This window comes from Mercenaria mercenaria, chromosome 8 (assembly GCF_021730395.1).
Source record: "Mercenaria mercenaria strain notata chromosome 8, MADL_Memer_1, whole genome shotgun sequence".
In the NCBI taxonomy this organism is placed as follows: domain Eukaryota; kingdom Metazoa; phylum Mollusca; class Bivalvia; order Venerida; family Veneridae; genus Mercenaria; species Mercenaria mercenaria.
The window spans coordinates 11925601-11953172 of NC_069368.1; the positions used below are offsets into that span (position 1 = coordinate 11925601).

Genomic DNA, 27572 nt, shown 5'->3' on the forward strand with positions numbered 1-27572 from the left:
GGTCTGCACGCTATTAAGTCAGTAAATTTTCAGTGAACACCCCTTCGAATAATAAAGGTATTGACCAAATTGAATGATGGACCAGAAAATTAGCAGGCTAAGGGTTAATGAATGAATAGAGTAATACTGAGCTGTTCACTTGTTTATAAACATTTAACTTCTATCACTAACTGCTTGAAAATAATTGCATACATGCCATATTTTCAGACGGTCAATAAGGGAGTTTTGCCTCAGCAGGGCTTTTTTTAAGGGAGATTTGGGTAAAAATAAGGGAGACTTCTATTCGCTCACTTTGTACGCGCTAAATAGCCGTTTTCATGAAAAAATCATAAAGTTTTTTTTACATTGAATTGACGAGTGGAGCCAACAGTTGTGTACAAAATGCATGATTATTACTTATAGCACTTAACTTAATCCAAGGAAATTCAGAATTCCATGAAAGATTGAACCAGGAACTTTGTTTTTGCTTTATGTGTTGATGCTTCTGCATCTGGGGAGAGTGATCTTTTTGACATGTTTAAGCATACAATACTCAAAAGATTGCGGAGATATCATGTCAACAGTCTTTCAAGGGCAGTCATTTCTTTACATGTATTTAACCTGGGAATTGTTCTCCTGTTAATTATTGCAACATGACAATATCACAAAGGAATAGCAGTCAATTATTCGGGCAATATGAATTGCAATTTATTTCATAAAATTCATTTATCCGAATTCATGTTTGTCCGAAATTCTGTGTAGTGTGACATTAACTCGCCAATTTTGTTAAGTTGCTGTCGATTTTTTGCATGTTGTGCAAGTATTTAAATTGAGAAACATAAACTCGGTGTTGGCACTAACCAGTCTCATTCTCTGATGGCTCGATAAATACGGGAAAAGAGCGTTTCCCGATAAATATTAAGGTCAGCGAAAACGAAAGTACACTTTGGCAGGTGGCGGTAAAATGACGTAATTTTAAGACTGGTTTATATCTTGATTGGAAAAATTACGGATCAGTGGCTTTGATTTTATTGAATCAGTCTAAAATCTCGCATCTTTACAATTGCCTACGGGTAAGATTAAATGGTTAATTGTTTGCAGATGGTGACAGTAGGTGGTAAGATAATTAATGCCTCAGGCGTGTATCTCTCGATAAACAAGCTAGGGATTATAGACAACTATGAAAATTATGTTTGAAGTGTATTTCCGGGATACTCGATATTGAATTTCAAGTATTTTCTAAAGGTCTACATTGGGTCCGAGATACGATTTTTCGACAGAGGACTATTTTTCTGAATTTATTTTTTTACGGGAGGTTTTCATGTCCCGGCGGGAGACCGGGAGATATACTGAAAATACGGGAGAAAAAGCCTCCCGGCGGGAGATATGGCATGTATGCAATTCAAACTGACCGTTTTTCATGGCATAACAATAGGTTTTACTTGAATAAAATGACTCTCATAATATAACTATTTTGTACAAAATACATGTACATGAACAAGTCAGTATGATACTCTATAAACACATTCCTGATTAACATCAATATATGTTTTGTAAAAAAATCATTAGTTACAACAGCTTTTTTTTCCTTCATAATAGGCCCCTTCTCCTCAAAAAATTTCTTTTAAATCATGCAGTTTTCCTCAAAAATTGACCTTACATCCGATTTATATTCCCCCTTGCCTAAATACTGAGCTATTTCTCCCCCCCCCCCCCCCAATCACAGGCCTGGGCCCCTTCCCTCCTGGTAAAAAAACAACAAAACCTGTTAGTATTACTTCTATGTAAAGTGCCTTTGAACGTGTTTATCATGAAAAGGGTACTATATAAATCTGAAATAATATAATTGTTCCAATATATCAATGATGATACAAATATATTGCTGTTATCACTAGAATTGCCGCTATGATGAAGAACACATTGATAACTGTCTCGAACACAAACACAGACAACATGGTCGAGGTGAGCATGCCGCCTGATATGATAAACAGTCTCGTTAAGTTGCTGCCGTGCTTCATCACCACTGACATAATTAACCCATTGGAAGCCTGTGAAAAAAAAAACAATTTGAAACATTATTATGAAAACTAACCAAACTAATAGTAAAAAGCTATAGTAATTTCCATTTTTTGATAGCACTTATACTATAGTTACTTTCCTTGCTAATTAGTAACTTACATAAGCCTATAACAATTTGCCAAAAGTTCCACAATTTATAAATGACAAAACTGAATTACATTATCATTTCCAGAATTTTTTTTGTTGAGGGTGGTTGATAAAGGTGCGTTGAACCTGCAGATACATATCTATATCTCTAATATCCAGTCATACATCACACTTCAACAAAAAGTAAAACATGTGTTCTATATACTTATCATTTTATATGCCTGTCTGTAATTTCATACTTTTCCCTGCACTGCTATAGCGGAAAAGCTGTGAAAATACTTACTGCATACAAAGATGTAATCAAAGGAGCCGACATACTCTGGTATTAGTAGCAAACAACTAGAAAGGTGAAGAAAAGTGATACAAAATAGGGAGACAATATTTCACCTGTGTGATGACTATAAGCCATGTATATACAGTGAAACCTTGGAAGAAACCCTGGTCTTCCCCTGTGTATGTGCTCGTCTGCCATAACACTGTAATAGCATTTAGGAAGGTTCCATATGCATACAGTAATATATTCTGTAGAGGTAGGGAGGTCTGTAAAAAAAAACACATTCATAATACCATACTTGACAACCATTTTCATTACATTTTACCACATTATATATCAGTTCTATACAGCAGTCTGTTCATGTAGCCAGTGTTTCTGAATTGTGAACCTGTGCCCTTAGCAAGAAACTGACAGCAGAGGACATGGATGAATGAAATAAGACAAACTGCCTTCAGTCATATATCATAGACAGTTTCTATATTGCCTTGAAGTATAAACCTGTGGTTTTCTTGAATTACTTATTCAATATTACCACTATTTCGTATTTTGAACAGTTTTAAAAATATACTATGTCATGCCTTTTTATGATTTCTAATACTATTTTTTTTTCTTATAAACATACTGCCAGTGCCTTCAGATGCTAAAATGTTTTAGCTGAGCTTTTACATTTTAACCTTTACCCTGCTAAATTTCTATAATAAACTTGTCCATGTTTCAATTTGGACAGAACCATTAACTGTTAAAAGGGGTGTTCACTGAAAATTTACTGACTGAATAGTGAACAGTGCAGAACATGATCAGCCTGCACGGGTTTACACCAGTCGCAATGGCAGAATCACTTGCCAACAGCAGACTGAAGGTTAAACCAGAACTATCAGTGAAATAACATCATCTTTTCATTTTATTGACTTATGCATAAACAATATCAATTCTGTATTTTTTTTTAAATGATTTATCAAATTTTTATTTCCTTTTTTAATATATCAGAACATGTTGCTGCAAAATCATACTATCTACAATAACGACAAATATAAACGGAAGTAAAGAATTCAATTTAGTAACCCTGAAACGCTCACCTGACATCCATAGAAATTGCTATTTATAGATTTTTAATAACTGATTCTGGCTATATCTAAAACTCCATCATGTTATTCTGGCAAAGAAGCCAGTTAAAGGAAATGACTATTACAAATTTAGCAGCAAGGCCCCAAATCATTAAAACAGTCTACGCTATCACATAACTTTGAATTCCTAACAACACCTTAGGGGCCCCGCTAGTCTGTGTTCAGACCCTATGTTTTGTTCAAAGGAGATAACTCCTGAGGCTATTCAAATTTTGTATAATTATGTCCCTTTTCTTCTCAAAACATACGTAGGTAATCAGAGCCAAGACTGATGAAGTCAGAATATATAACAGAATTATTTTTTCCCTAAAAAAAAAAGATTATCTAGTCAGTAGCCAGACTAGGGCCCCGCTTGTGAATTTGGGAACTCTAACCAAAGGTAAAATAATATAAAGTAGCTCAAGAGAATAAGAAATTTGAAGAAAATTTTTTCTCAAATCTTAAAAGGTCTCAATCATGATGCCCCTAAGTCATTATCTGTAAAATTTTGACTGGATGCTTCCAGTCAGACTGGGTTGAATTCCATGATGTAGATCTTCTGAAGTTGCTATTTACACCTATTTTTCAATCTGGACATACTCAACACTAATGGATTTGCTTAATGATATGCAGATTGCCTCATAATTTCAAAATCTTAATTAAATTTTATATCAATATTTCTTATAAAATACTTACAGATTTCCGTTTTTTAAGCAAATATTCTGTATACACAGCAGCAAATCCAGACACAGAACAATATATAAACATCATCAGTAAGCCTGTAACAGTGATAAATATTCGGAAGGAATGGTGGTCAAGTTTCTGATCTACAAATCCACCGTAACTGAAAGTAACAAATCTACCACAATAAAAACTGCCACAACAAAATACATACATTCACAACAAATAACTATAAATACTGTAAAATCATTTAATTTTGTCGGCATGAAATTTCGTGGTTTTGGTCAAAACGGCAATTTCATAGGGATATGGATTTGTGGATTTCAACTTTTGAACATCCAAATTATTGGGAATTTTACTTCTTCTTTGGGATTAAACTTCGTGGATTGACTCAACCATGAAATCCACAAAAATTTGTCCTCCATGAAAATAAAAGATTTCACAATAAGATATTAATCTAAAAGAATTATAACTATCAGTTAAGATCATTAATAACCCCGATGCCACCTTCCTACAAGGAAGGTAAAATATTGTAACAAATTCTGACCTTTGACCTTCAAGTATGACCCTGACCTTGCACCTAGTGACAAGAACTGTGAATTCCTCACATCATCTTCATCAGGTTAACATTTAATGTTAATTCTATGAAAATTAATGACAGAATATGAAATATAGCTATTTGACCTTTGACCTGTGTGACCTTTACCTTAGACCTAATGACACAGATTATGTGTGACCCTTGTTGTAGTATCATGGTATAGCAATCTGACCTCTGACTTCCAAGAGTATCCCCAGTTGTGTGCTCTATGTTATTTTGATGAGGGAAAAAGTTTTATAGTAGTTTTATGAAAATCTTTCAAGCCATTTAGATAATATTAAATGAGCAGACACAAAGTTATGCTCTAACTTCCAAGTGTGACCATGACTTTGGATTAGTGACCTTGGTCAAACAATATTCTTACTGTATTATGATGATGAACATTAATCTACAGTTAATTAAAAATCAAATGGCTCTGAAGAATGCATCTCGAAAGCAATTATAGATTGATGGATGGACACACATGATCCCAATAAAGTGCCAAATTACTTTGTAACTGAGGATATCACAGCATTATATTTTATGGTTAAGAGACATTTCACAATAAGAATATACAGGACCACCACCTGTGGGTGCAAATGCTTATCTGCTTGACATAAGGCAATATGCAACAAGAGCTCGTCGAACACAAAATGCCCCCCTTGATGCATTCAGTAATTGCAAAAGGAACAGAAACTAGAAAATGCTTTTGTAAAAAAGCGCATGTCCCCCCAATGTAAAAGTTCTATAGGCAAGAAGTCAATAGGGGTCAGGAGCGAAAGTCAAAGAGACACTGATGGTTGGCTGCAATAGGGATCATCTACTTGGCATGTCCAGTCATCCCGCTAAATTTCAACACTCTTGGCCTAGTGGTTCTCAAGTCACTGTTCAGGCTCCTGTGACCTTGACCTTTAATCAAGTGACCTCAAAATAAATAGGGGTCATCTACTCTGCATGTCCAATCATCCTATTAAGTTTCAACGTTGTAGGTCAAGTGGTTCTCAAGTTATTTCCAAAAAATGATATTACATGAACAGGCCACTGTGACCTTGACCTTTAATAGACTGACCCCAAAATCAATAGGGATCATCTACTCTGCATGTTCAATCATCCTATGAAGTTTCAACATTCTGGGTCAAGTGGTTCTCAAGTTATTGATCGGAACTGGTTATCAATGTTCAGGCCTCTGTGACCTTGACCTTTAACGGAGTGACCCCAAAAACAATAGGGGTCATTTACTCTGCATGAACAATCATCCTATGAAGTTTCAACATTCTGGGTCGAGATTCTCAAGTTACTGATTGGAAATGGTTTTCCATGTTCAGGCCCCTGTGGCCTTGACCTTTAACAGAGTGACCCTAAAATCGTTAGGGTCATCTACTCTGCATGACCAATCATCCTATGAAGTTTCATCATTCTGGGTCAAGTGGTTCTCAAGTTACTGACCGGAAATGGTTTTCCATGTTCAGGCCCCTGTGACCTTGACCTTTCACAGAGTGACCCCAAAATCGTTAGGGGTCATCTACTCTGCATGACCAATCATCCTATTAAGTTTCAACATTCTGGGTCAAGTGGTTCTCAAGTTACTGACCGGAAATGGTTTTCAATGTTCAGGCCCCTGTGACCTTGACCTTTAACGGAGTGACCCCAAAATCGATAGGGGTCATCTACTTTGCATGTACAATCATCCTATGAAGTTTCAACATTCTGGGTCAAGTGGTTCTCTAGTTATTGATAGGAAATGGCTTTCCATGTTCAGGCCCCTGTGACCTTGACCTTTGATGGAGTGACCCCAAAATCAATAGGGGTCATCTACTCTTCATGACCAATCATCCTATGAAGTTTCAACATTCTGGGTCAAGTGGTTCTCTAGTTATTGATCGGAAATGGTTTTCAATGTTCATGCCCCTGTGACCTTGACCTTTGACGGAGTGACCCCAAAATCAATAGGGGTCATCTACTCTTCATGGCCAATCATCCTATGAAGTTTCAACAGTCTGGGTCAAGTGGTTCTCTAGTTATTGATCGGAAATGGTTTTCAATGTTCAGGCCCCTGTGACCTTGACCTTTGACGGAGTGATCCCAAAAACAATAGGGGTCGTCTACTCCAGCAGCCCTACAACCCTATGAAGTTTGAAGGTTCTAGGTCAAATGGTTCTACAGTTATTGCTCGGAAATGAAGTGTGACGTACGGACGGACGGACTGACGGACGGACGGACAGGGCAAAAACAATATGTCTCCTGGGGGAGACATAATTATATGCTCACTGTAAACAAAAGTTCTACTGTTCTGGTCCAATCTGACCTTGACCTTGAACCTATTAACCTAACAAGAGATTACAGAGTGATCTTGGCACCATCCACTGAGCCATTTTTGAATGTTCCAAATTTCAAGACTAGCTCAAGGTCAATTTTCATTTCAGTACAAAACAATGTGTATGTGGTCCAAATTTGAAAGCTGTGGCTTGAGAAATGTGAAAGTAGGTCACTAGATCAATTTCAAGGTCAAAGTTCATTTCGGTAGACAGAACTATGCATGTGCTTCAAATTTGGAGGCTGTAGCTTGAGAAATGTGAAAGTAGGTAATTGGTAAAAATCAATTCAGAACACAAAAATATGCATGCGGTCCAAATTTGAAGCCTGTAGCTTCAGAAATGTGAAAGTAGGTCACTAGGTCAATCTCAAGATCAAAGTTCATTTCAGTACACAACACTATGCTTGTGGTTCAAATTTGAAGGCTGTAGCTTGAGAAATGTGAAAGTAGGTCACTAGGTCAAAATCAAGGTCAAATTTTATTTTGGAACAAAAAACTATGCATGTGGTCCAAATTTGACGCCTCCACCTTCAAAAATGTGAAAGTAGGTCACTAGGTCAATAACAAGGTCAAAGTTTTTTTCAGTACACAAACCTATGCATGTGGTTCAAATTTGAAAGCTGAAGCTACAGAAATGTGAAAGTAGGTCACTAGGTCAAGATCAAGGTCAACTCATGTCAAGGTTCATCTTGCCACTCAAAACTACACATGTGGTCCAAATTTGAATGATGTTAGTTATGGAAATGAAGTTTTTCCCTATATAAGTTTATACCATGTGACCCCTAGGGTGGGGCCATATTTGACCGTAGAGGGATAATTTGAACAAACTTGGTAGAGAACCACTAGATGATGCTACATTACAAAATATCAAAGCCATAGTCTTTGTGGTTTGGACAAGAAGATTTTCAAAGTTTTTCCCTATATAAGTCTATGTAAACCATGTGACCCCCAGGGCGGAGCCATATTTGACCCTAGGGGAATACTTTGAATAATCTTAGTAGAGGACCACTAGATAATGTCATATACAAAATATCAAAGCCCTAGGCCCTGTGGTTTTGGACAAGAGGTTTTTCAAATTTTTTTCCTATATAAGTCTATATAAACCATGTGACCCCCGCGGTGGGGCCATAATTGACCCCAGGGATATAATCTAAATAATCTTTGTAGAGGACCACTAGATTTTGCTACATCAGGGCTCCAGATAATTTTTTTGGGCAATGAGTATTTACTCAACATATTTTTTGTGAATGAGTAAAATGGTAAAATCTGAAATTGACTAGAAGTATTTTTACTCCTGAAAATCTATAAATGTGAAAAAACCAGAAATCAGTTTTATAACATATTTATTGGGTGTAACACCCATGCATTTGTTTGCAGTTTAGTTTCAATTCATCATTTATGTTTTTGCTTCTTTTTTTCCCTTGGCTTGCTTTGGCTTCACACTCGCTACCGAATAAAATAGAATATTCAATATACCTTTAGCTATGTTTTGGGGATCAGTTTTGTTGGTTTAAAGAATGCGTAGAGTGTTTGTTCACTTATACATTCTTAGAAAGAGACATTTTTGTTTATTCCGCACCGGAAGTTGATATTTTAAATCGACACAGCTTTAAAATACACTACTGTACCATCAATATTAATTCCCAACTACGCAGACATTGAGTGTAAAAAATAGTTTAACCTAGGTCTATAGAGTACCATTCAATGCGTGTGTACGTTCAATGTGGGAGAATTAATGCCAACTGCTCTGTTACATAAAGCATCCGGATGATTCAGATTTTGTTTACACCAGTAAAAAGTCATTGCGTGCGTTTCTGTTATTTCATACACGTTTTTATACGCTTAAAAACTATCAGATATGCGTATATGCATTACTTCAAAGCGTAATTTATGCTAATACGCATCTTATCTGGAGCCCTGTACATACCAAATATCAAAGCCCTAGGCCCTATGGTTTTGGACAAGAAGATCAGAAACCGTTTAACTGTTCCCGGCCAATGTGACCTTGACCTTTGATCTAATGACCTCAAACTCAATAGGGGTCATCTGCTGGTCATGGCCAAACTAACTATCAATTTTCCTGATAATAGGCCCAAGCGTTCTTGAGTTATTGCCCGAAAACCATTTTACTGTTCCTGGTCACTGTGACCTTGACCTTTGACATACTGACCTCAAAATCAATAGGGGTCATCTGCTGTTCATGGCCAACCTCCCTATAAACTTTCGTGACCCTAGGCCTAAGTGATCTTGAGATATCATCCGGAAACCGTTCAACTGTCCAGGGTCACAGTGACCTTGACCTTTAACATACTGACCTCAAAATCACTAGGGGTCATCTGCTGGTCATGACCAACCTCCAAATCAACTTTCATGATCCTAGGCCCAAGTGTTCTTGAGTTATCATCCAGAAACCGTTTTACTATTCAGGGTCACTGTGACCTTGACCGTTGACATACAGACCTCAAAATCAATAAGGGTCATCTGCTGGTGATGACCAACCTCCCTATCAACTTTCATGATCCCAGGCCCAAGCGTTCTTTAGTTATCATCCGGAAACGGATTGGTCTACATTCCGACCAACCGACCGACAGACATCTTCGAAGGGGGGCATAAAAAAGTGTTAGTGTCCATGGCCTTTTTTTTAATGACCTATCGATGATGAAAAACATTTTTAAAGTTTCAAAGCTATAGTATTCAAGAAAGGTGGATTTAAACAAAATAATAAACAACAAAATACCAATTTTCTCAATGGAAAAGGGTTGTAATTCTAACAAAATGCGAAAGAGAAAGTTATGGTTTTTGATTTACTTACCAATGTAATGATGATAAACGAGTGTACTAAGTTTAAAAGCTATGTAAGGAGCCATAATTCTGACAAAATGCAAGTCAAGAGTTGTGATTCTTGGCATATCCTACAGACTTGCCTAATGATGATAAACAGTTGTGCAGAGTGTCAAAGCTGCAAGTCTTATAGTATTCAAATATAAAAGGACCTGAACAAAAATTTCAGCCAAAAAGTTTGAAGTTTCTAAGTACAAAAAGGGCCATATTTATGTTAATATAAAATGTAAGCAAAAGTTATGGTTCTTGGCCATTGTACTTAATCTAATGATGATAAACAAGTATGAAAGTTTCAAAAGCTATAGCTCTTACAGTTTTGGAGAAAAAAGGACCTAAATAAAAAATCTTAACCAACAACAATTCCAACACCAATGCCAAGATAGATATAAATGATCAAATGAGCCACATCATGAGAAAACCAAAAAGAAAAAAATCTGGATTCATGCTGTTCACTAACGGTTTATCTGATTGCAATAGGGTTTGAAAGCAAACAGTATGGATCCTGACCAGGCTGCGCAGGCTGGTCTGGATCCATGCTGGTCACAAATGCATTATGTTGGTTTTCTCATGGTGTGGCTCAAATGACAATACCTCATAGATATTTTATGAAAATCAGACCAGCTATAAAATCATAGGATAGAAATTTTTAACAGCACTCTTTAAAGATACCCATCTAAATCTAAAATATTATCTATTTACATGTACGATCATTCTGTAGACTTTTATTTAAAGTTGTATAATTTGTAATTCTACATTAAACTGCTTTAAAAATGCATCACTTATGTAGGACTAATTAACTCCTATGCATAAGTTTTGAGTTAAATATTTTTGAAATTGCTGCATTTTATGCCACTCTTACTTGACAAAGAAATGTCTATTTGCATAACTGCGTTGGGTGTGAGTATTAACTGAATCGGGTCATTAATGTAGGCTGTAGGCATTCGGGTTCATACAGACAGACAGACAAACAGACATTGCAATCACTATATAGCCAGGGGCATAAAAACTACTCAACAGCTAACATTTACATTCCTTTGAAATAAATGGAAATAAAACACCAAATTACCAGCCAAATATAGTTTCATGCAAGACTTACTGACAAATGACATTTGAGAATAAGTTCAGTATGGACAGCAGCAATACTTGAGAACACATTGGACAGGAGCACCATTATAAGACCATGTGTTGTAATAAACACTTGTTGCATGCCTGTCACTGTGGTCTCCTTGTATCCTCCATAGCTGGTTGCAGTGAAAAATGTTACAAAAGTATTTATAATTACATTTCTTACTGAAGTTAAAATTGTTTAACAGTTTACTGAACTGAAATTGCTAACTGAAACTATAACTGGTTACTTGACTTATAATTGCTTTATTCAGTTTAAAGTTCTTATTGAATTTATAACTGTTTACAGGCCTGGGATTCAGTCAGAAATCAAAAACCTGAAAATCTACATTCTCAAGCCTGAAATCCCCATTTTCAATAGAGTTATATAAGGAAATTCTGGCAACCAAAAGCCTGAAATCAGGACCAGTCCTGAAAAATCCCAGGCCTGTGTTTACTGTAAATATAATTGCTTACTGTACCTTGCCACCTGAGAAAGTCAGTCTACTAATCACAGATACCAGTGAAGGTGAGAGGGAAATGAGACTGTTATCCTACCTATCACAGATACCCGCAAAGGGAAGAAGGACCAAAGAATGTGAACCTACCTATCACAGATGCCTGCAAAGGGAAGAAGGACCAAAAAATGTGAACCTACCTATCACAGATACCTGCAAAGGAAAGAAGGACCAAAGAATGTGAACCTCCCTATCACAGACACCTGCAAAGGGAAGAAGGACAAAAGAATGTGAACCTACCTATCACAGATACCCGCAAAGGGAAGGACAAAAGAATGTGAACCTACCCATCACAGATACCTGCAAAGGGAAGAAGGACCAAAGAATGTAAACCTACCTATCACAGATACCTGCAAAGGGAAGAAGGACAAAAGAATGTGAACCTACCTATCACAGATATCTGCAAAGGGAAGAAGGACCAAAAAATGTGAACCTACCTAACACAGATACCTGCAAAGGAAAGAAGGACAAAAGAATGTGAACCTACCTATCACAGATACCTGCAAAGGGAAGGACAAAAGAATGTGAACCTACCTATCACAGATGCCTGCAAAGGGAAGGACAAAAGAATGTGAACCTTCCTATCACAGATACCTTCAAAGAGAAGAAGAACCAAAGAATGTGAACCTCCCTATCACAGACACCTGCAAAGGGAAGAAGGACAAAAGAATGTGAACCTACATATCACAGATACCTGCAAAGGGAAGGACAAAAGAATGTGAACCTACCCATCACAGATACCTGCAAAGGGAAGAAGGACCAAAGAATGTAAACCTACCTATCACAGATACCTGCAAAGGGAAGGACAAAAGAATGTGAACCTACCTATCACAGATATATTTGCAAAGGGAAGAAGGACCAAAAAATGTGAACCTACCTATCACAGATACCTGCAAAGGAAAGAAGGACCAAAGAATGTGAACCTACCTATCACAGACACCTGCAAAGGGAAGAAAGACAAAAGAATGTGAACCTACCTATCACAGATACCTGCAAAGGGAAGGAGGACAAAAGAATGTGAACCTACCTATCACAGATGCCTGCAAAGGGAAGGACAAAAGAATGTGACCCTACCTATCACAGATACCTTCAAAGAGAAGAAGAACCAAAGAATGTGAACCTACCTACCACAGATATCTGCAAAGGGAAGGACAAAAGAATGTGAACCTACCTATCACAGATACCTGCAAAGAGAAGAAGTACCAAAGAATGTGAACCTACCTATCACAGATACCTGCAAAGGGAAGAAGGACCAAAGAATGTGAACCTACCTATCATAGATACCTTCAAAGAGAAGAAGAACCAAAGAATGTGAACCTACCTATCACAGATACCTGCAAAGGGAAGGACAAAAGAATGTGAACCTACCTATCACAGATACCTGCTAAGGGAAGGACAAAAGAATGTGAACCTACTAGGGATGGGAACGAATACTGAAATCAATATTCGAATATTCGGTTTGCCATATTCGAATATATTCGAATATTCGGTTTGTTTTAATGGAAGCTTTAAATTCTTATTAAGTGATTGGCATATACACAACGTATTCATTTGTTTAAAGCGTGGATCATCGTAAGTAATAAGGCCAAAAAATATTTGTTTCGGGTAACCCGATCCTACCTAGCTAAACCCGCCGATCCTAGCGTTTTATTTCACGATTCTGTCAGTATAACCATGAATATATTTAACTAATTCAGTGTTTTAGCTTCAAAATGATACAAAAAATCAAAACGATTATAATTTAGACCGTCGCAATTTTATCTAAAAATAGCAGGTCGTCCCATTTAAACACGTGACGCGCTGTTGTATTACCGCCGCCATTTTGAAAATTTTCAATCGGCGTGTAAAAAGCAAGTAAGGCAGACATAAACCTCCTTCAGCATGAACGTATGCATCAATCATATGTTATTTCTTGATCTTCTTATAAAGTACTTCAAAATTTAATTCGAATACGGTCGATTGCGAATGAAAACCGATTCTGCGGATGGTTTGAAACGTCGTACAAAATATTGTGAAAAGATCGGCAATATCTACAAGTTTGGTATTGTTTTCGAAAAAAAATTCTACAATTACATAAAACAGGCGCCAATAAAAATGAACAAAAGATAAAAAGATATCGCATTTACACCTAATACAAACTGTTAATCCTTAGCGATGACCCCAGGTAATTATGCATTGCAGTTTTCTTGTTAATTGGACATCTTTTGACATTCATCTGACACATTGACGCCTGTTGCAAACTGTTAATCCGTAACGATTGCCCCTGCCAATTATGCATTGCTATTTTCTTGTTAATTGGACACCTTTTGATACTCGATAAACAAACATGACATGGTTTTATTCTGTAGAATTAGCATGCTCATATTGCCCAAAATCAATGATACTTATTTTGAAAAAAAAATACAAAAATTTACGAATATTCGAATTTGATTTTCATATTCGAATATTCGACCGATTTCCGAATATTCGAATATTCGAATATTCGTTCCCATCCCTAGAACCTACCTATCACAGATACCTGCAAAGGGAAGGACAAAAGAATGTGAACCTACCTATCACAGATACCTGCAAAGAGAAGAGGGACCAAAGAATGTGAACCTACCTGTCACAGATACCTTCAAAGAGAAAAAGAACCAAAGAATGTGAACCTACCTATCACAGATACCTGGAAAGAGAAGAAGGACAAAAGAATGTGAACCTACCTATCACAGATATCTGCAAAGGGAAGAAGGACCAAAGAATGTGAACCTACCTGTCACAGATACCTTCAAAGAGGAGAAGAACCAAAGAATGTGAACCTACCTATCACAGATACCTGCAAAGAGAAGAAGTACCAAAGAATGTGAACCTACTTATCACAGATACCTGCAAAGGGAAGAAGGGCCAAAGAATGTGAACCTACCTGTCACAGATACCTGCAAAGGGAAGGAGGACCAAAGAATGTGAACCTACCTGTCACAGATACCTGCAAAGGGCAAAGGGAAGGAGGACCAAAGAATGTGAACCTACCTATCACAGACACCTGCAAAGAGAAGAAGGACCAAAGAATGTGAACCTACCTATCACAGACACCTGCAAAGAGAAGAAGGACCAAAGAATGTGAACCTACCTATCACAGATACCTGCAAAGGGAAGGAGGACCAAAGAATGTGAACCTACCTGTCACAGATACCTGCAAAGCTGAGATGGACTTAAGAATGTGAATCTAACTATCACAGATACCTGTAAAGGTAAGGACCTGAGAATGTTTACTTACCTGTCACAGAAACCCGTAAAGAGAAGAAGGACCTGAGGACATGAACCTGCCTATCACAGATACCTGCAAAGCTGAGAAGGACCTGAGAATATGAACCTAACTATCAAAGATACCTGTAAAGGTAAGGATCTGAGAGTGTTGACCTACCTATCACAGATACCCCCAAAGGGAAGAAGTAACAAAGTAGGTGAACGTACCTATCACAGGTACCTACAAAGGTGAGAAAAACCTAAGAATATCAACCTACCTACCACAGACTACAAAGGTGAGAAGGACATGAGAATGTCAACCTACCTATCACAGATACCTACTAACATGACTAAGGTCAGAAGGACCAGAATATGAACTTACCTATCATAGATACCCGCTAAGGACCTGAAAAAGTGACGGTACCTGTCACAAATAGCCGCTAAGAGGGAAAAGGCTGGAGAATGAGATATCTATCACAGATACTTGTGACGATGAGAAAGACTTGAGAATGTGAACCTGCCTATTAGTAATAGGCTATTACAAATACTTGCAAAAGTGAGGACCTGAGAATGTGAACTTACCTATCACAGATACCCGCAAAGGTGAGGAGGATAAGAGCTATCCACTGTAGTCTTGTTATTTCTCTGTAAATAAACAAAACCAATAATACTTTCTAACCAATCAGAACAATCTGAACAATGCTAGCAGACTGTCAAACAAGGAACATTTCACTGAAATTATTTCAAATTATTTTATCTTAACAAGTAAGCAGTTTATAATTATAACAAGATTCTCAAAGTCATATCATGTCAGGAGAACCTACCCAGACTCATAGCAGCCATGATTTATGACAAAGCCAAATCACCTAAAGGAATCTGGTTACCCAAAGAACATCTGTGTGAAATCATGTTTTTTTACATTTGTAAATTCATATAGCCAAAACCCTTGTGGCCATGTTTTTTAAATTCTTTTTTACAGTAATTGATGGAATATGGTACAGAGTCACCAACAGGATATTTGTGCAAAATTGTTTTATAATCTGGCCAGCAGGTTTCAGAGCAAAACTATTTTTAAATTACCCATATAGCTATATAGAGATAAAGAGCTCCATCCCCCAGCAGCGTTGTTTTTAGACAAATCATAATAACTCGGAGGAATTTGGTAGCAGGTCACCCATGGGATATTTGTATGAAGTTATTTTGAAAACAGATTACTGGCTTTTGGAGAATATTTTCAGTTTTCCATATACATGTAATTACACAGAGAAAACTTGCCCCCTTTACTTAAGAAAATTATTCTAGACAAATCAGAATGTGGTAGACGGTCATCCAAGAAACATATTGCTGTGTAATGAAATTGTTCTGATATTGGGCCAGCAGTTTCTGAGGTTTTCAAAGGTTTCGATATAACCATATAGGGAGAATATGGCTCAAATAAAACAAAAGGATCTGAAGGAACTTCTTATATAAAGAAAACTGCTGTAAAATTATTTCTTAAGCAGCCATCCGTTTCTGAGAGTTTTCCATACAGCCATACACAGTAAATGGGCAACACTCCCTGGCGGCTAATTTATTGAATGAAACAGAACGATTTGAAGGAATATGGTAGGGGGTAATCTAAGGAAGGGAACATTGCTGAGGTTATTTAAAAATTGGCCTGCATTTTCGGAGCTGAAGTTTTTCCAGTGGGTTGCAATCAGATGTCTGCACGGATGATCTAGATTAAGAGGACCACCGAAAGAACATTCCTTTGAAGTTTGGTTGAAACTGGCTGACATCCAATGACCTTAAAAGCTCAGTTTAAAGCTCAGGTGAGCTACCAAGGAGCTAAGTTTTACAGACTGGTATATGAAAACCAACAATTCCCTGAATGCAAAGTTTGATGCCAAAACTGTTCTCCTCATTTCTACAATGTCACCAGGAATAAAAATACTTCACTAAATTACAGATATTCACAGTTAACATTATTCCCCTTTCAACTTTATATCTCCAGGTCTCAATTTGTGTTGTTTAAATTGTTGAGCATTGTAATATTTTTACACAAATCACATCTATTTTAAATGTACCTTTTGATTACAAGCTTGTAAAGCAGAGCTGTTGTAGCAATTTTCAGATTGTTCAGGACCTGAAAAAATAAAGTACAAACACTGTATTTTCAACATATAGCACAGATTGGTATACTGACTTTCTAACAAGTGGAAGTAACTTATGTGTGTAAGAATGAGCTAAGCTCTCTGCTTTTGCTCAGAGCTGCTGCCTTTTGCCAGTTTAATATATTCCTGGAACTATCAAAATGTTTAACAAGCAGTATCATACCTTAGGGCAATTTTCAGATGAAGTAAGCTTGATTTCACTAATTACGAAAGTCTAATTGTTTGATGGTTATCTACCTACCTAAAATGCTTTTTGTTTTCGTTGGGTTTAACGTCACACCATCACAATTATAGGTCATACGGCGACTTTCCAGCTCTGATGGTGGAGGAAGACCCCAGGTGCCCCTCTGTGCATTATTTCATCATGGGCGGGCACCTGGGTAGAACCACTGACCTTTCCGTAAGCCAGCTTGATGGCTTCATCACATGAAAATTTCAACGCCCCAAGTGAGGCTCAAACCCACATCTGTGAGGGGCAAGTGATTTGAAGTCAGTGACATGACTCACTCGGACATGGAGGCCCCTACCTAAAATGTGGAAAGATCAATCTGCAGTTGCATACAGTATGCATGTTTTTGTTCTTAATCATTACAGAATATAGGGGTGTCTGCTAAACTACCTACCTGAAATGTGGTAAGATCCATCTGAAGCTGCAAAGATCACAAGGTGTAGTTAATATTTTCAAAATATAGGGGTGCCAATGTTTGACCACCTACCTGAAATGTGGTAGGGTCCATCTGAAGCTGCATGTAGAGTGCTATGTTGTTGTTGAACATATACAATGCTGCCGGAATAGAAAATGAGATCAGAGACTTCCATGGAACTTTCGGCAATTTGCACCTGCCCTTTGCAAACTCTGGGATATACATCACACATGATGTCATCAACTGAAAATATAACAGATATGTACTGCTGAAAACTAACATTTATAAGGGAGAACTAAAACAGGCAATATATAGAGAAATTTTTTATATACGTGAGCTAAAAGCTGGAATTCTTCATCCAGAAGGTCTCTTTTTAGTATTGTTTATAACCAGACATTTTTGCAGGCCAAAAACACAATTCAAATTTCTCAATCTATAAAACTCTGTCAGTGTCAGTATCATAGATTTATTTCTCAATCTGTAAAACTCTGTCGATATTAGTTTCTCTATCTACAAAACTCTGTCAAGATTAGTTTTTCAATCTACTTGAAAGTTTTCTACCAGAAAAAATACTTCTAACTGCTCCCATGTAGTACTACACAGCTGTGCATTTTTCTTCATAGTTTATATTCAAAAGCAAGAAAAAGGCCCATCATCAATGAAGTGGTACTGTGTGTGTACCTTAGTAAATTCAATGAGAAGAACCACTGAACCAGATTTGAATGGCAGTTTACCATTCTCCTTTCCAAGATTCACCAAAATTGAGTACGATCCATAAATTATTGTCCTGAAAATATAACAAAATAGGAAAATGTATTATCATTGTTTAAGAGTAAACAGAATCATTTGGCATGAACAGTAATTTGTGAAAATCGACTACTTCATCAATGTCAAATTAAGATAGTAATACTAAGGTAAAATGTGTAAGCATTCTCATGTTTAAAACGCGTATTTGTGGGCTGCATTTCGAAACATGGCCTCAACAGTTTAGATATGCAGGTTTATTAGTTCATATTTCAGAATGACATTCAACAGTCTGATTTTGTTGGAGTATCATAAGTTCTATCATTTCCCAAACTTTACACGATTCCTGGACAAACAAAGCCAATCAAGACTATTTAATGCAAAACTTAAGTTACAGTAACCGTATAAATACCATATTAAACATTAGTTTGTATAGGCAATAAGTCCGAGCAATCAAAGCGAAAGTGGTCTATGTGCACATAGATAAAGAATTCCCTCCATATGGAGCTTTGGTGAATGTGACCATGCTCTGCAGAGTCCAATATGAAGGTGACCTTAAAATCTGTATGAAACATTTTTGAAAAAGCTTTTACCACAAAATGTTAAAACAAGTTTTACCAGTATTCTTGTGTAAGAAACTCTTAAACCAATAATTCAAGCAATCAGAAAATATTTTTTATACATGTATTACACATGAAGAGATTGTTTGCTTTACTGGGTTTAACATAGCACAAACGCAATTAAAGGTCATATGGCGACTTTCAAGCCTTGATGGTGGAGGAAGACCCCCAGGTGCCCCTCCATGCATTATTTCATCAAACGTGGCACTTGGGTAGAACTACTGACAATCTGTGCGCCAGCTGGGTGGCTTCCTCACATGAAGAATTCAATGCTCCGAGTAAGGCTTGAACCCACATCGACGTGGGGCAAAAGATTCAATGTCAGCAACCTTAACCATTCGGCCATGGAGGCCGAAACCCTCTTACAGGCAAAATCACATGCATGTTTGAACATGGGTATTTCTTGCATATTTAGACTCCATATAATAATTTCAGATGCAGTGTTTCATTTTCTAAAAAACAAGAGCTGTCTCCATAGGATGACACATGCCCCCGATGGCACTTTGAATGAATAGTTATGGCCGATGTTAGAGTTTAGGACCTTTGACCTACGGAGCTGGGTCTTGCGCGCGACACGTCGTCTTACTGTGTCACACATTCATGCGTAGTTATTTTAAAATCCATGCATGAATGACAAAGATATGGACCGGCCACGCCCATCAAATGCACTATCATGAAAAATGACCTTTAACGTCTAAGTGTGACCTTGACCTTTGAGCTACGGACCTGGGTCTTGCGCATGACACGTCGTCTTACTGTGGTACACATTCATGCCAAGTTATTTGAAAATCCATCCATGGATGACAAAGATATGGACCGGACACGCCCATCAATGCACTATCCTTTAACGTCTAAGTGTGACCTTGACCTTTGAGCTACGGACCTGGGTCTTGCGCGCGACACGTCGTCTTACTGTGGTACACATTCATGCCAAGTTATTTGAAAATCCATCCATGGATGACAAAGATATGGACCGGACACGCCCATCAATGCACTATCCTTTAAAGTCTAAGTGTGACCTTAACCTTTAAGCTACGGACCTGGGTCTTGCGCGCGACACGTCGTCTTACTGTGGTACACATTCATGCCAAGTTATTTGAAAATCCATCCATCGATGACAAAGATATGGACCGGACACGCCCATCAATGCACTATCCTTTAATGTCTAAGTGTGACCTTGACCTTTGAGCTACGGACCTGGGTCTTGCGCGCGACACATTGTCTTACTGTGGTACACATTCATGCCAAGTTATTTGAAAATCCATCCATCGATGACAAAGATATGGACCGGACACGAAAATTGCGGACAGACTGACAGACTGACAGACCGACGGACCGACAGACGGACAGACGGTTCAAAAACTATATGCCTCCCTTCGGGGGCATAAAAAAAACCCCCTCAAAATCACATGAAATTGGTCATATTTAGGCTGGTAGTTTGTATAGTGCTATTGCATTTGATTTCTTTAAATAGTTCATGCCTAATCCATTTCATGTCTCCATTGTTAATACATTATACAGAGATCAGCAGATCATCTTCCACTTCCTGTTCATCCATACCTGATAATGCAATGTCAGGATTTATTTGCATCCATCTGGCACACCTATGGCAGCTCTTCCAGTCTGCTCCACCAGTTTTAGGAAAGATTTGTGGTCGATTATAAAACTTTTATAACATAAATTACTGTACAGTTCCATGCCGCCCAGGACAGACCTTAAACTATTTTGCAAAGTCTTCAGCAAACACATGGGTCAGATACACAAAGTACTGACTGCACTGCAGGATGATTATCAACAACGCCCTAAATATTGTCACAGTATAGTCTGTTGCTGTTTTCAGAATGGAACTAAATATCAAGCACACATAGAAATTGTAATAACATGCAAGTTTCTTACTCAATGACCAGCATGAAGGTCCACAAACAATTCTGTTTGGTGACCTTGTACTTGAACACCTTGCCATCATTCCAATGGTGTGGTAACAAAGCATCTTTCCCTCGGTGCATGCCAACATTCTACAAAATGTAATGACAAAATCAAACTAAACTTTATGACTTACATAGGTAACACTTATCATATCAAATAGACTAGCCACCAGACTGATAATAAAGAATTTGTCATAAAATTGCAGATTTTTTTATATTTTTCATTAAAGTAACCGATAGTTTTTCATTTTTTGTGCAATTAGGAAAAGTTAAATTCCAAATAAAACCCCAGGGGACAACTTTACATGTTGGTTTTGTTGTTGTTGTTTTTTTGTGCAGGAGGGGAGTGGGTGCAAGGAGCTGTTAAATATCAAATAAAACCCTAGATGCACAACTTTGCACGCTGAACAACATTGCTATAAAGTTTTAAGACTCCAGGTCAAATACTTTTTAGAACATGTTCACAAACATTCAGGCCCTTAATGCATTTTTTTACAAAGTCATGGGCAATAATTGTGGTCAAGCTGAGTAAAATCCAAAACAAAAATTTTAGGTACACAAATTCACATGCTGAATAATATTCCGATATGGTTTTATGACTCTAGGTCAAATACCTTTTGAGATACATGTGACATAGACTTTTAAGCATATTTTTGTAGTCAAGGGCTACAACTCTTGAATGGCTGTGTGAACCCCCACTCCTCCCCTCGGGTGCACACCTGCACATTTTGATTAGCAATCCTATGAGGTCTGATGACTCTAGGTCAATACCTTTCGAGATATGCACAACACAATTCAGATGGATGGACATCTGGATGGACAGATAAATGGAAAAAGGTAAATCAAAGAGTCCCCAACTCTCTTAAAAATTTTGAGGTTGAGGTAGGGGGACACAAAAAGTCTGAGTAGGTTAAATGGCATGTTTGAGCCTTGTCTGAACCACCATTGTCTAAAGTTTGTAAAGCGCATGTAAATTTGAACTTACCGTACAAAAACCAGTGAACCGAAAGCTGATGTGCTTGGTTTAAATCAGTCTTCATCCCATTATTTCCACATCTGCAACTAACAATGAATTCCTGGAAATAAATTTTATTCCATCTTAGAAAAATATTCACAACTACAAAGTTGAAAAAATTACAAATCATTTATGAAAAAATGACAGCTGAACAAATATGGTAAATATAAACACATTTATTATTTATAGTTGATATGGATGAGCACATCAGTCAGTTCTTTTAATGATGTGTCAGTAAACAGAACACTACTGGTTCACTAATATTGAATAATAAATGTGTTTATATTTATCTACTCAACTGCCAGGCTTTCCTAAACATCCAACAATTTTCATTTCAAACCATTAACAAAAGCAGTCACTCTGAACAGGGATAATGTCTCACTTAACTTTTTGTCAATATCTTACTTACAACAGGTGTAAACCAAGTAATTTATTTCCTGCTTTACCTGCTTAAACATATTGAGGGAAGATAGAAAAGAGAGGCAGAGGCTAAGAACTGGGGGGAGGGGAGTTTTGATATGTTTGAGAAATGTTAAGCCTGAGTAAAAAGGGGGTTGGGAGCGGGGTGTTTGGAGGCTGCAGCAGGTGTATAAAGGAAGAAATACAAGATATAAATTATTGTGAGGAGTGCAAAAATATTTCTTTGGTCGGGGCCACGGTGGAGAGGGTATGAGGGATATCATATAACAAGTGAGTGTAAAACAATATTATGAGGGGGATTGGTGTGCAGGAGGAGTGGGGATGGATAGTGTGGGTAGGGGTAGGAAGTTGAATGAGAGATTCACGCACTATGTAATATTATTAGATATAAGTGACACAAAACATTAAACAACACTATTCATAAATCTGTCCCCAATGACTCTGACCTATGAGGTGCCTGATCCTTTAACCAAAATGTTCTGCTCATTACTAAAATCAGTCCTTAAGGGAGGTTTGATGATAATCATCAAACCTCCCATAAGTACTGATAACAGGGGCAGTAATTATGAAGTGAAATCAAGAAGCTGGTCTCTATATGTAATATTATTAGATATAAGTGACACAAAACATTAAACAACACTATTCATAAATCTGTCCCCAATGACTGACCTATGAGGTGCCTGATCCTTTAACCAAAATGTTCTGCTCATTACTAAAATCAGTCCTTAAGGGAGGTTTGATGATAATCATCAAACCTCCCATAAGTACTGATAACAGGGGCAGTAATTATGAAGTGAAATCAAGAAGCTGGTCTCAAAACCATAACCTGAATGCAATGGAAATGTTGAAGCCAGGACAAGTACAATAGCCCTTCATATTAGTTGAGTAGCCAAGCTAAAGATGTAACTGTACTAGTAGTAAAATGGAGAACTCAAAATAAGAGGGTCATAATGACTCTATACTGCTCACCTATTAAACCTGGCCTTGGAATCATCAAGATAAACATTCTAACCAAGTTTCATGAAGACAGGGTCAGAAATATGGCCTCTAGAGTGTTAACAAGCTTTTCCTTTGAACTGACCAGGTGACCTAGGTTTTGACCCCACATGACCCAGATTCGATCTTGACCTAGTGGTCATCAAGACAAACATTCTGACAAATTATCATGAGTTTCAAACTTAAACTGTGGACTCTAGAGGTCCGGTAATCAATATGAATACTGAGAATGGTATTTACAAAGAGCTAGGAGACTATATTTTATTCTACGGGAGATGATTTAAAAAAATTTGTTGTCATATTTTTCTTGTTGTTTCAAATACATGGTAGGTCACAGAAATCAGAGGTATTTATAATTCTTTAATCCCTGGAAAAACACGATCGCAAATCCGACAAATAATTAACAGCAATTTGTATGCTGTAATCGAAAGCTTTTATTATTTTTCTTGTTTTTCTCGGGACTGATGAAATAAAATAATAAACATACTTTTTCTGTAGTATTTAAGACATAGGTTGTGCTCATAAATTGTTGACTTCCTTTTACTGTTTGAGTAAATAGACAAAGGTAAGACCTGGAGTCTATCAATACGCATGTACTATTATGAACTGTAATACCAGTATATAAGGTAATTGCTGGTAAAAGTTATGATAAGTTGTCATAAAGTTGCCTTTATTATGTTTATTTTTGTAAACATTTTATGCATAATTAGTTCTCACTCGGGTTCAATGCATATTGAATATGAAATTTTAACAGCCATTCATGTACTCAAGCAGTAACACAAATTCAACAAGTCATGAGCAAAATCCATGCCTTAGATACTAAGTTTATTATTTTTATTCATCAGTCCCAAGAACATGCATGTGATACGTCCCAGATTGTCCCGGAAATGCCATGCTAGTCCTGGTGTCCCGGACAGTGTTGAAATGTCCCAGAAAATGAAAATACAGATAACAAATAAAAATAACGCCCCAAAAAACTAGTTTTTTGATCTATAAATATTTAAATTTTACGCTAATAAAACACAATAAACAGTCCCCCTGTGTCACATTGTTTATTCCTAATTATCCAATATCAGTTTCATGCCCTCGAGCGGGACACGTGTGGAATAAGCCATTGATCTCTCTCCCACTTTGCAAAACTTAGATTGTAAATGTGAACGGTTAATTGATTAATGACTGTTAAAGATACCATCATTACATATGTGTGAAAGCACATGCATGGTGACGATCTAATTGATTATTCGAGTGTATAAAAATCTACTTTAAATCAAAGATTTTTTATAGCTCTTTGTTTAAATGAATACTTTATGTGGATTTTCATTATGTAGATCTAGCTGAAGAACTGTATTAGTTTGTTCCTTCTTTTCTTTTTTTTTATAAATGGAAATGAAAGACTTAAAGTCATTTATAACAGAGACACCTAGCTAGATTCTAAATCACGATGACCTGGCTAATTCTTTGTATATAGTAAGTCTCTTAATTCTGTTCACCTTGCGAACGCAATCAATTCACGTGCCAAACTATAGATGTGTATTATCCGTATTTACCTCCCTCAGAATTTAAGAAAGCTAGATGACATTTGTAGCAAATTTGTTATAAGCATTAAGCTAGTGAACAATGTTTATCTCAGGAAACCACATGTAATTTTATGTTATTTATGCATCTATTTGTAGTAATAGTAGGTTTATAGACTACTTCCAACAGCCATGCTGTTAGGTTAACCCTTTAGCGACATGGTTAGTGTCCACCTGCGGATCACGAGGTCCGGGGTTCGAGCCCCAGTAGGGACCTTGGTATTTTCTCTCCCACGGTTTACTTTAATGGTGTCAGAAGTGTTTGACAGACTCATGCGGCGGGCATCGAGTGTCATTCTGGAGAGCTGGTAAAATCTGAAAAGTAAAGGGGGAGAAGTGTAGTGATAGTAGGTTTATAGGCCACTTCCAACAGCCTTGCTGTTGGGTTAACCCTTTAGAGACGTGGTTAGAGTGTCCGCCTACGGATCACGAGGTCCGGGGTTCGAGCCCCAATAGGAACCTTGGTATTTTCTCTCACAGGGTTTACTTTATATTTATGAAAAAGATGAATACCAATGTCACGGTGTATGTCCCGGACAAAGGATAAAAATCCCAGAAATTATAACTCAGAATCCCGGAAATGTCCTGAAAAATTATGGCATGTATGCAAGAATAACAATAAAAGCGTACTAATTACTATCAATTATCTGTCAAATATGGGATCGTACTTTTCCCGGGATTAAAGAATTATAAATACTTCCGTTTCCTGCGACTAAACCGGCCCAATTAAACCATGTAAAACAGGCTGGTAACATTGCCCGATCGGGCTTTCAACATAAAAACTAATATTTCTTGAAAAATAATGAAGATATTTCTTTCGAACTTGGTCCATTTATTAACCATTACATATGATACAAATTAAAATAAAAATAACTTGGTTGCCTTTAGTGTTACCAGCCTGTAAAACCAGGGTTCTTGCCAGGCTATTATCGTCTGTCGCATGCGACATGCCTTCAGACTTTGAGTTGTATATTCGACATCCCTTATTTCCCCCGTCATCCCTTAATTGCCGAAGCGACATGTCATAAAATCCAATAAACACCCCGATTAATCCGTTAGTGTATTCGAAAAGCTTCCACGTGCTTACCCGATAGTTTAGGTAAAGCGATGCCATTTAAGATAACCGATAAACCAATGACAGCTTCCTATGTGGAACATGTGACGTAAATTTCATCGTAGCTCCGCCTTTAAATCCTTTGACAGGCGGTATCTTGAGATGTGTACATGAAAGTGACTGTTTTCGCAAGTTTTAAGATTATACATGTCATTAGATATAATGACAGATGATTCAACAATTATCGTCCGAATATTTTTCGCAATCAAGGAAAGACAATGTAAGGAATTAAGTCAAAAATTGTGCAACACGGTAAAATGCTTTGAACAATTATGGCCGTAATATTAATGTTTTTCACATGTATGAAATGTGTTTTCTCGCGTGGAATATCGAAAAGACAATGCAAGAATTAATGTTTTCTGTCGTCACTTTCAAAATAGAACTTTTAGAGAAAAGTTTGAAATACCCTCCGTGCATTATTTCATCACGAACGGACACTTTGGTAGAACCACCGACCTTCCGTAAGCCCTCACATGAAGAATTCAACACCCTGAGTGAGGCTCGAACCCACATTGATGAGGGGCAAGTGATTTGAAGTCAGCGACCTTAACCACTCGGCCACGATCACAATTTCAGAATCCCTCCCAGCCAAGCCGAATGGCCAAAGGAAATCTAGCATTGATCCAAAATGGAAACCAGCGTTTCCATGGATGACAGGATCAGATTGTGTTGTTTTACATGTATGTACAACAAACAGTGGACATTTTCAAAAACTTAAAATGGATAAGTTTTCAGCAAATAAACTCCACAGGAATAGAAGACATAAACTTTAAACAAATAGATCTGTGTGCAGTGCTAAAATTGTGTTGTTTTATTTACAATAAATAGTAAATGAACATTTTTAGCAACTTAAAATTGATAAACTTTTAATTGTCATTCAGCAAATAAACTCCATAGGATCTTTTATGACCCAATATCTTTATCTGTTCTTGTGGTGCATGTAAATGATGCTTATTAATCACTGAAAATACCACTATGTTTTTCACTCTGAAATGCACCAGAATGCACCAAAATGAGTTGTAGTAACACAAAATTTTCTGGGGTAACCCCCATGCGGGAGGGGACACCCCTCCTGCACCCACCCCTTTGTTCAACAAAAAATATCCTTCTGCAACATGACTTCAAAAAATCCTGGCTAGAACCCTGAAAACATTGAGAAAAATAAGAGAACAAACTTCTGAAATCATCTCCCATTTTTATAGATAAAATATCTCTGCTCTTTGTAATTTACAAAAAAAAAATCTCAGTATTCATATTGATAACCGGACCTCTAGCCTGCCCTTTACTGGTTGTCTAGAGGTCCGGTCCGGTTACCGGACCACTACTAGTGGCACTAGCCACTGCCTTACCTGATCACCATCGCGAAAACATATGACATTGACTTATGTGCGTTAAATAAAAAATCAAACAAACCTGTAGTCTTCTGCATATGTAAAGTGTTATTTAAATGATATGTATTATGCAAACCTTTTTTTACTGTAGTTTCAATTTACGTTTGCATTTTTATAATTTCAATGATTTATGAGCTCTTCTATCTAATGCAACAAAAAGAGTAGCTTCAAGCGCAAAGAGGTAAATTTAGCAA

General features: G+C 37.2%; 1 protein-coding gene across 1 annotated transcript; it reads right to left on the minus strand.

Annotated features, from left to right (window-relative positions):
* Nucleotides 1-1691: 1691 nt before the first annotated feature.
* LOC123523043 (probable UDP-sugar transporter protein SLC35A4) lies at nt 1692-27545 on the minus strand. The gene is made up of 15 exons (XM_053550334.1): nt 27455-27545; nt 21854-21944; nt 20840-20958; nt 18261-18366; nt 17652-17822; nt 16849-16907; nt 15365-15427; nt 14877-14895; nt 14523-14579; nt 12729-12741; nt 11995-12007; nt 11036-11176; nt 4219-4366; nt 2533-2685; nt 1692-2027 (listed from the first exon to the last, which is right to left on the minus strand). Exons 3-15 carry the CDS (start codon nt 20947-20949, stop codon nt 1839-1841), a joined length of 1242 nt encoding a protein of 413 aa, XP_053406309.1. The 5' UTR covers nt 20950-20958; nt 21854-21944; nt 27455-27545; the 3' UTR covers nt 1692-1838.
* Nucleotides 27546-27572: the final 27 nt, after the last annotated feature.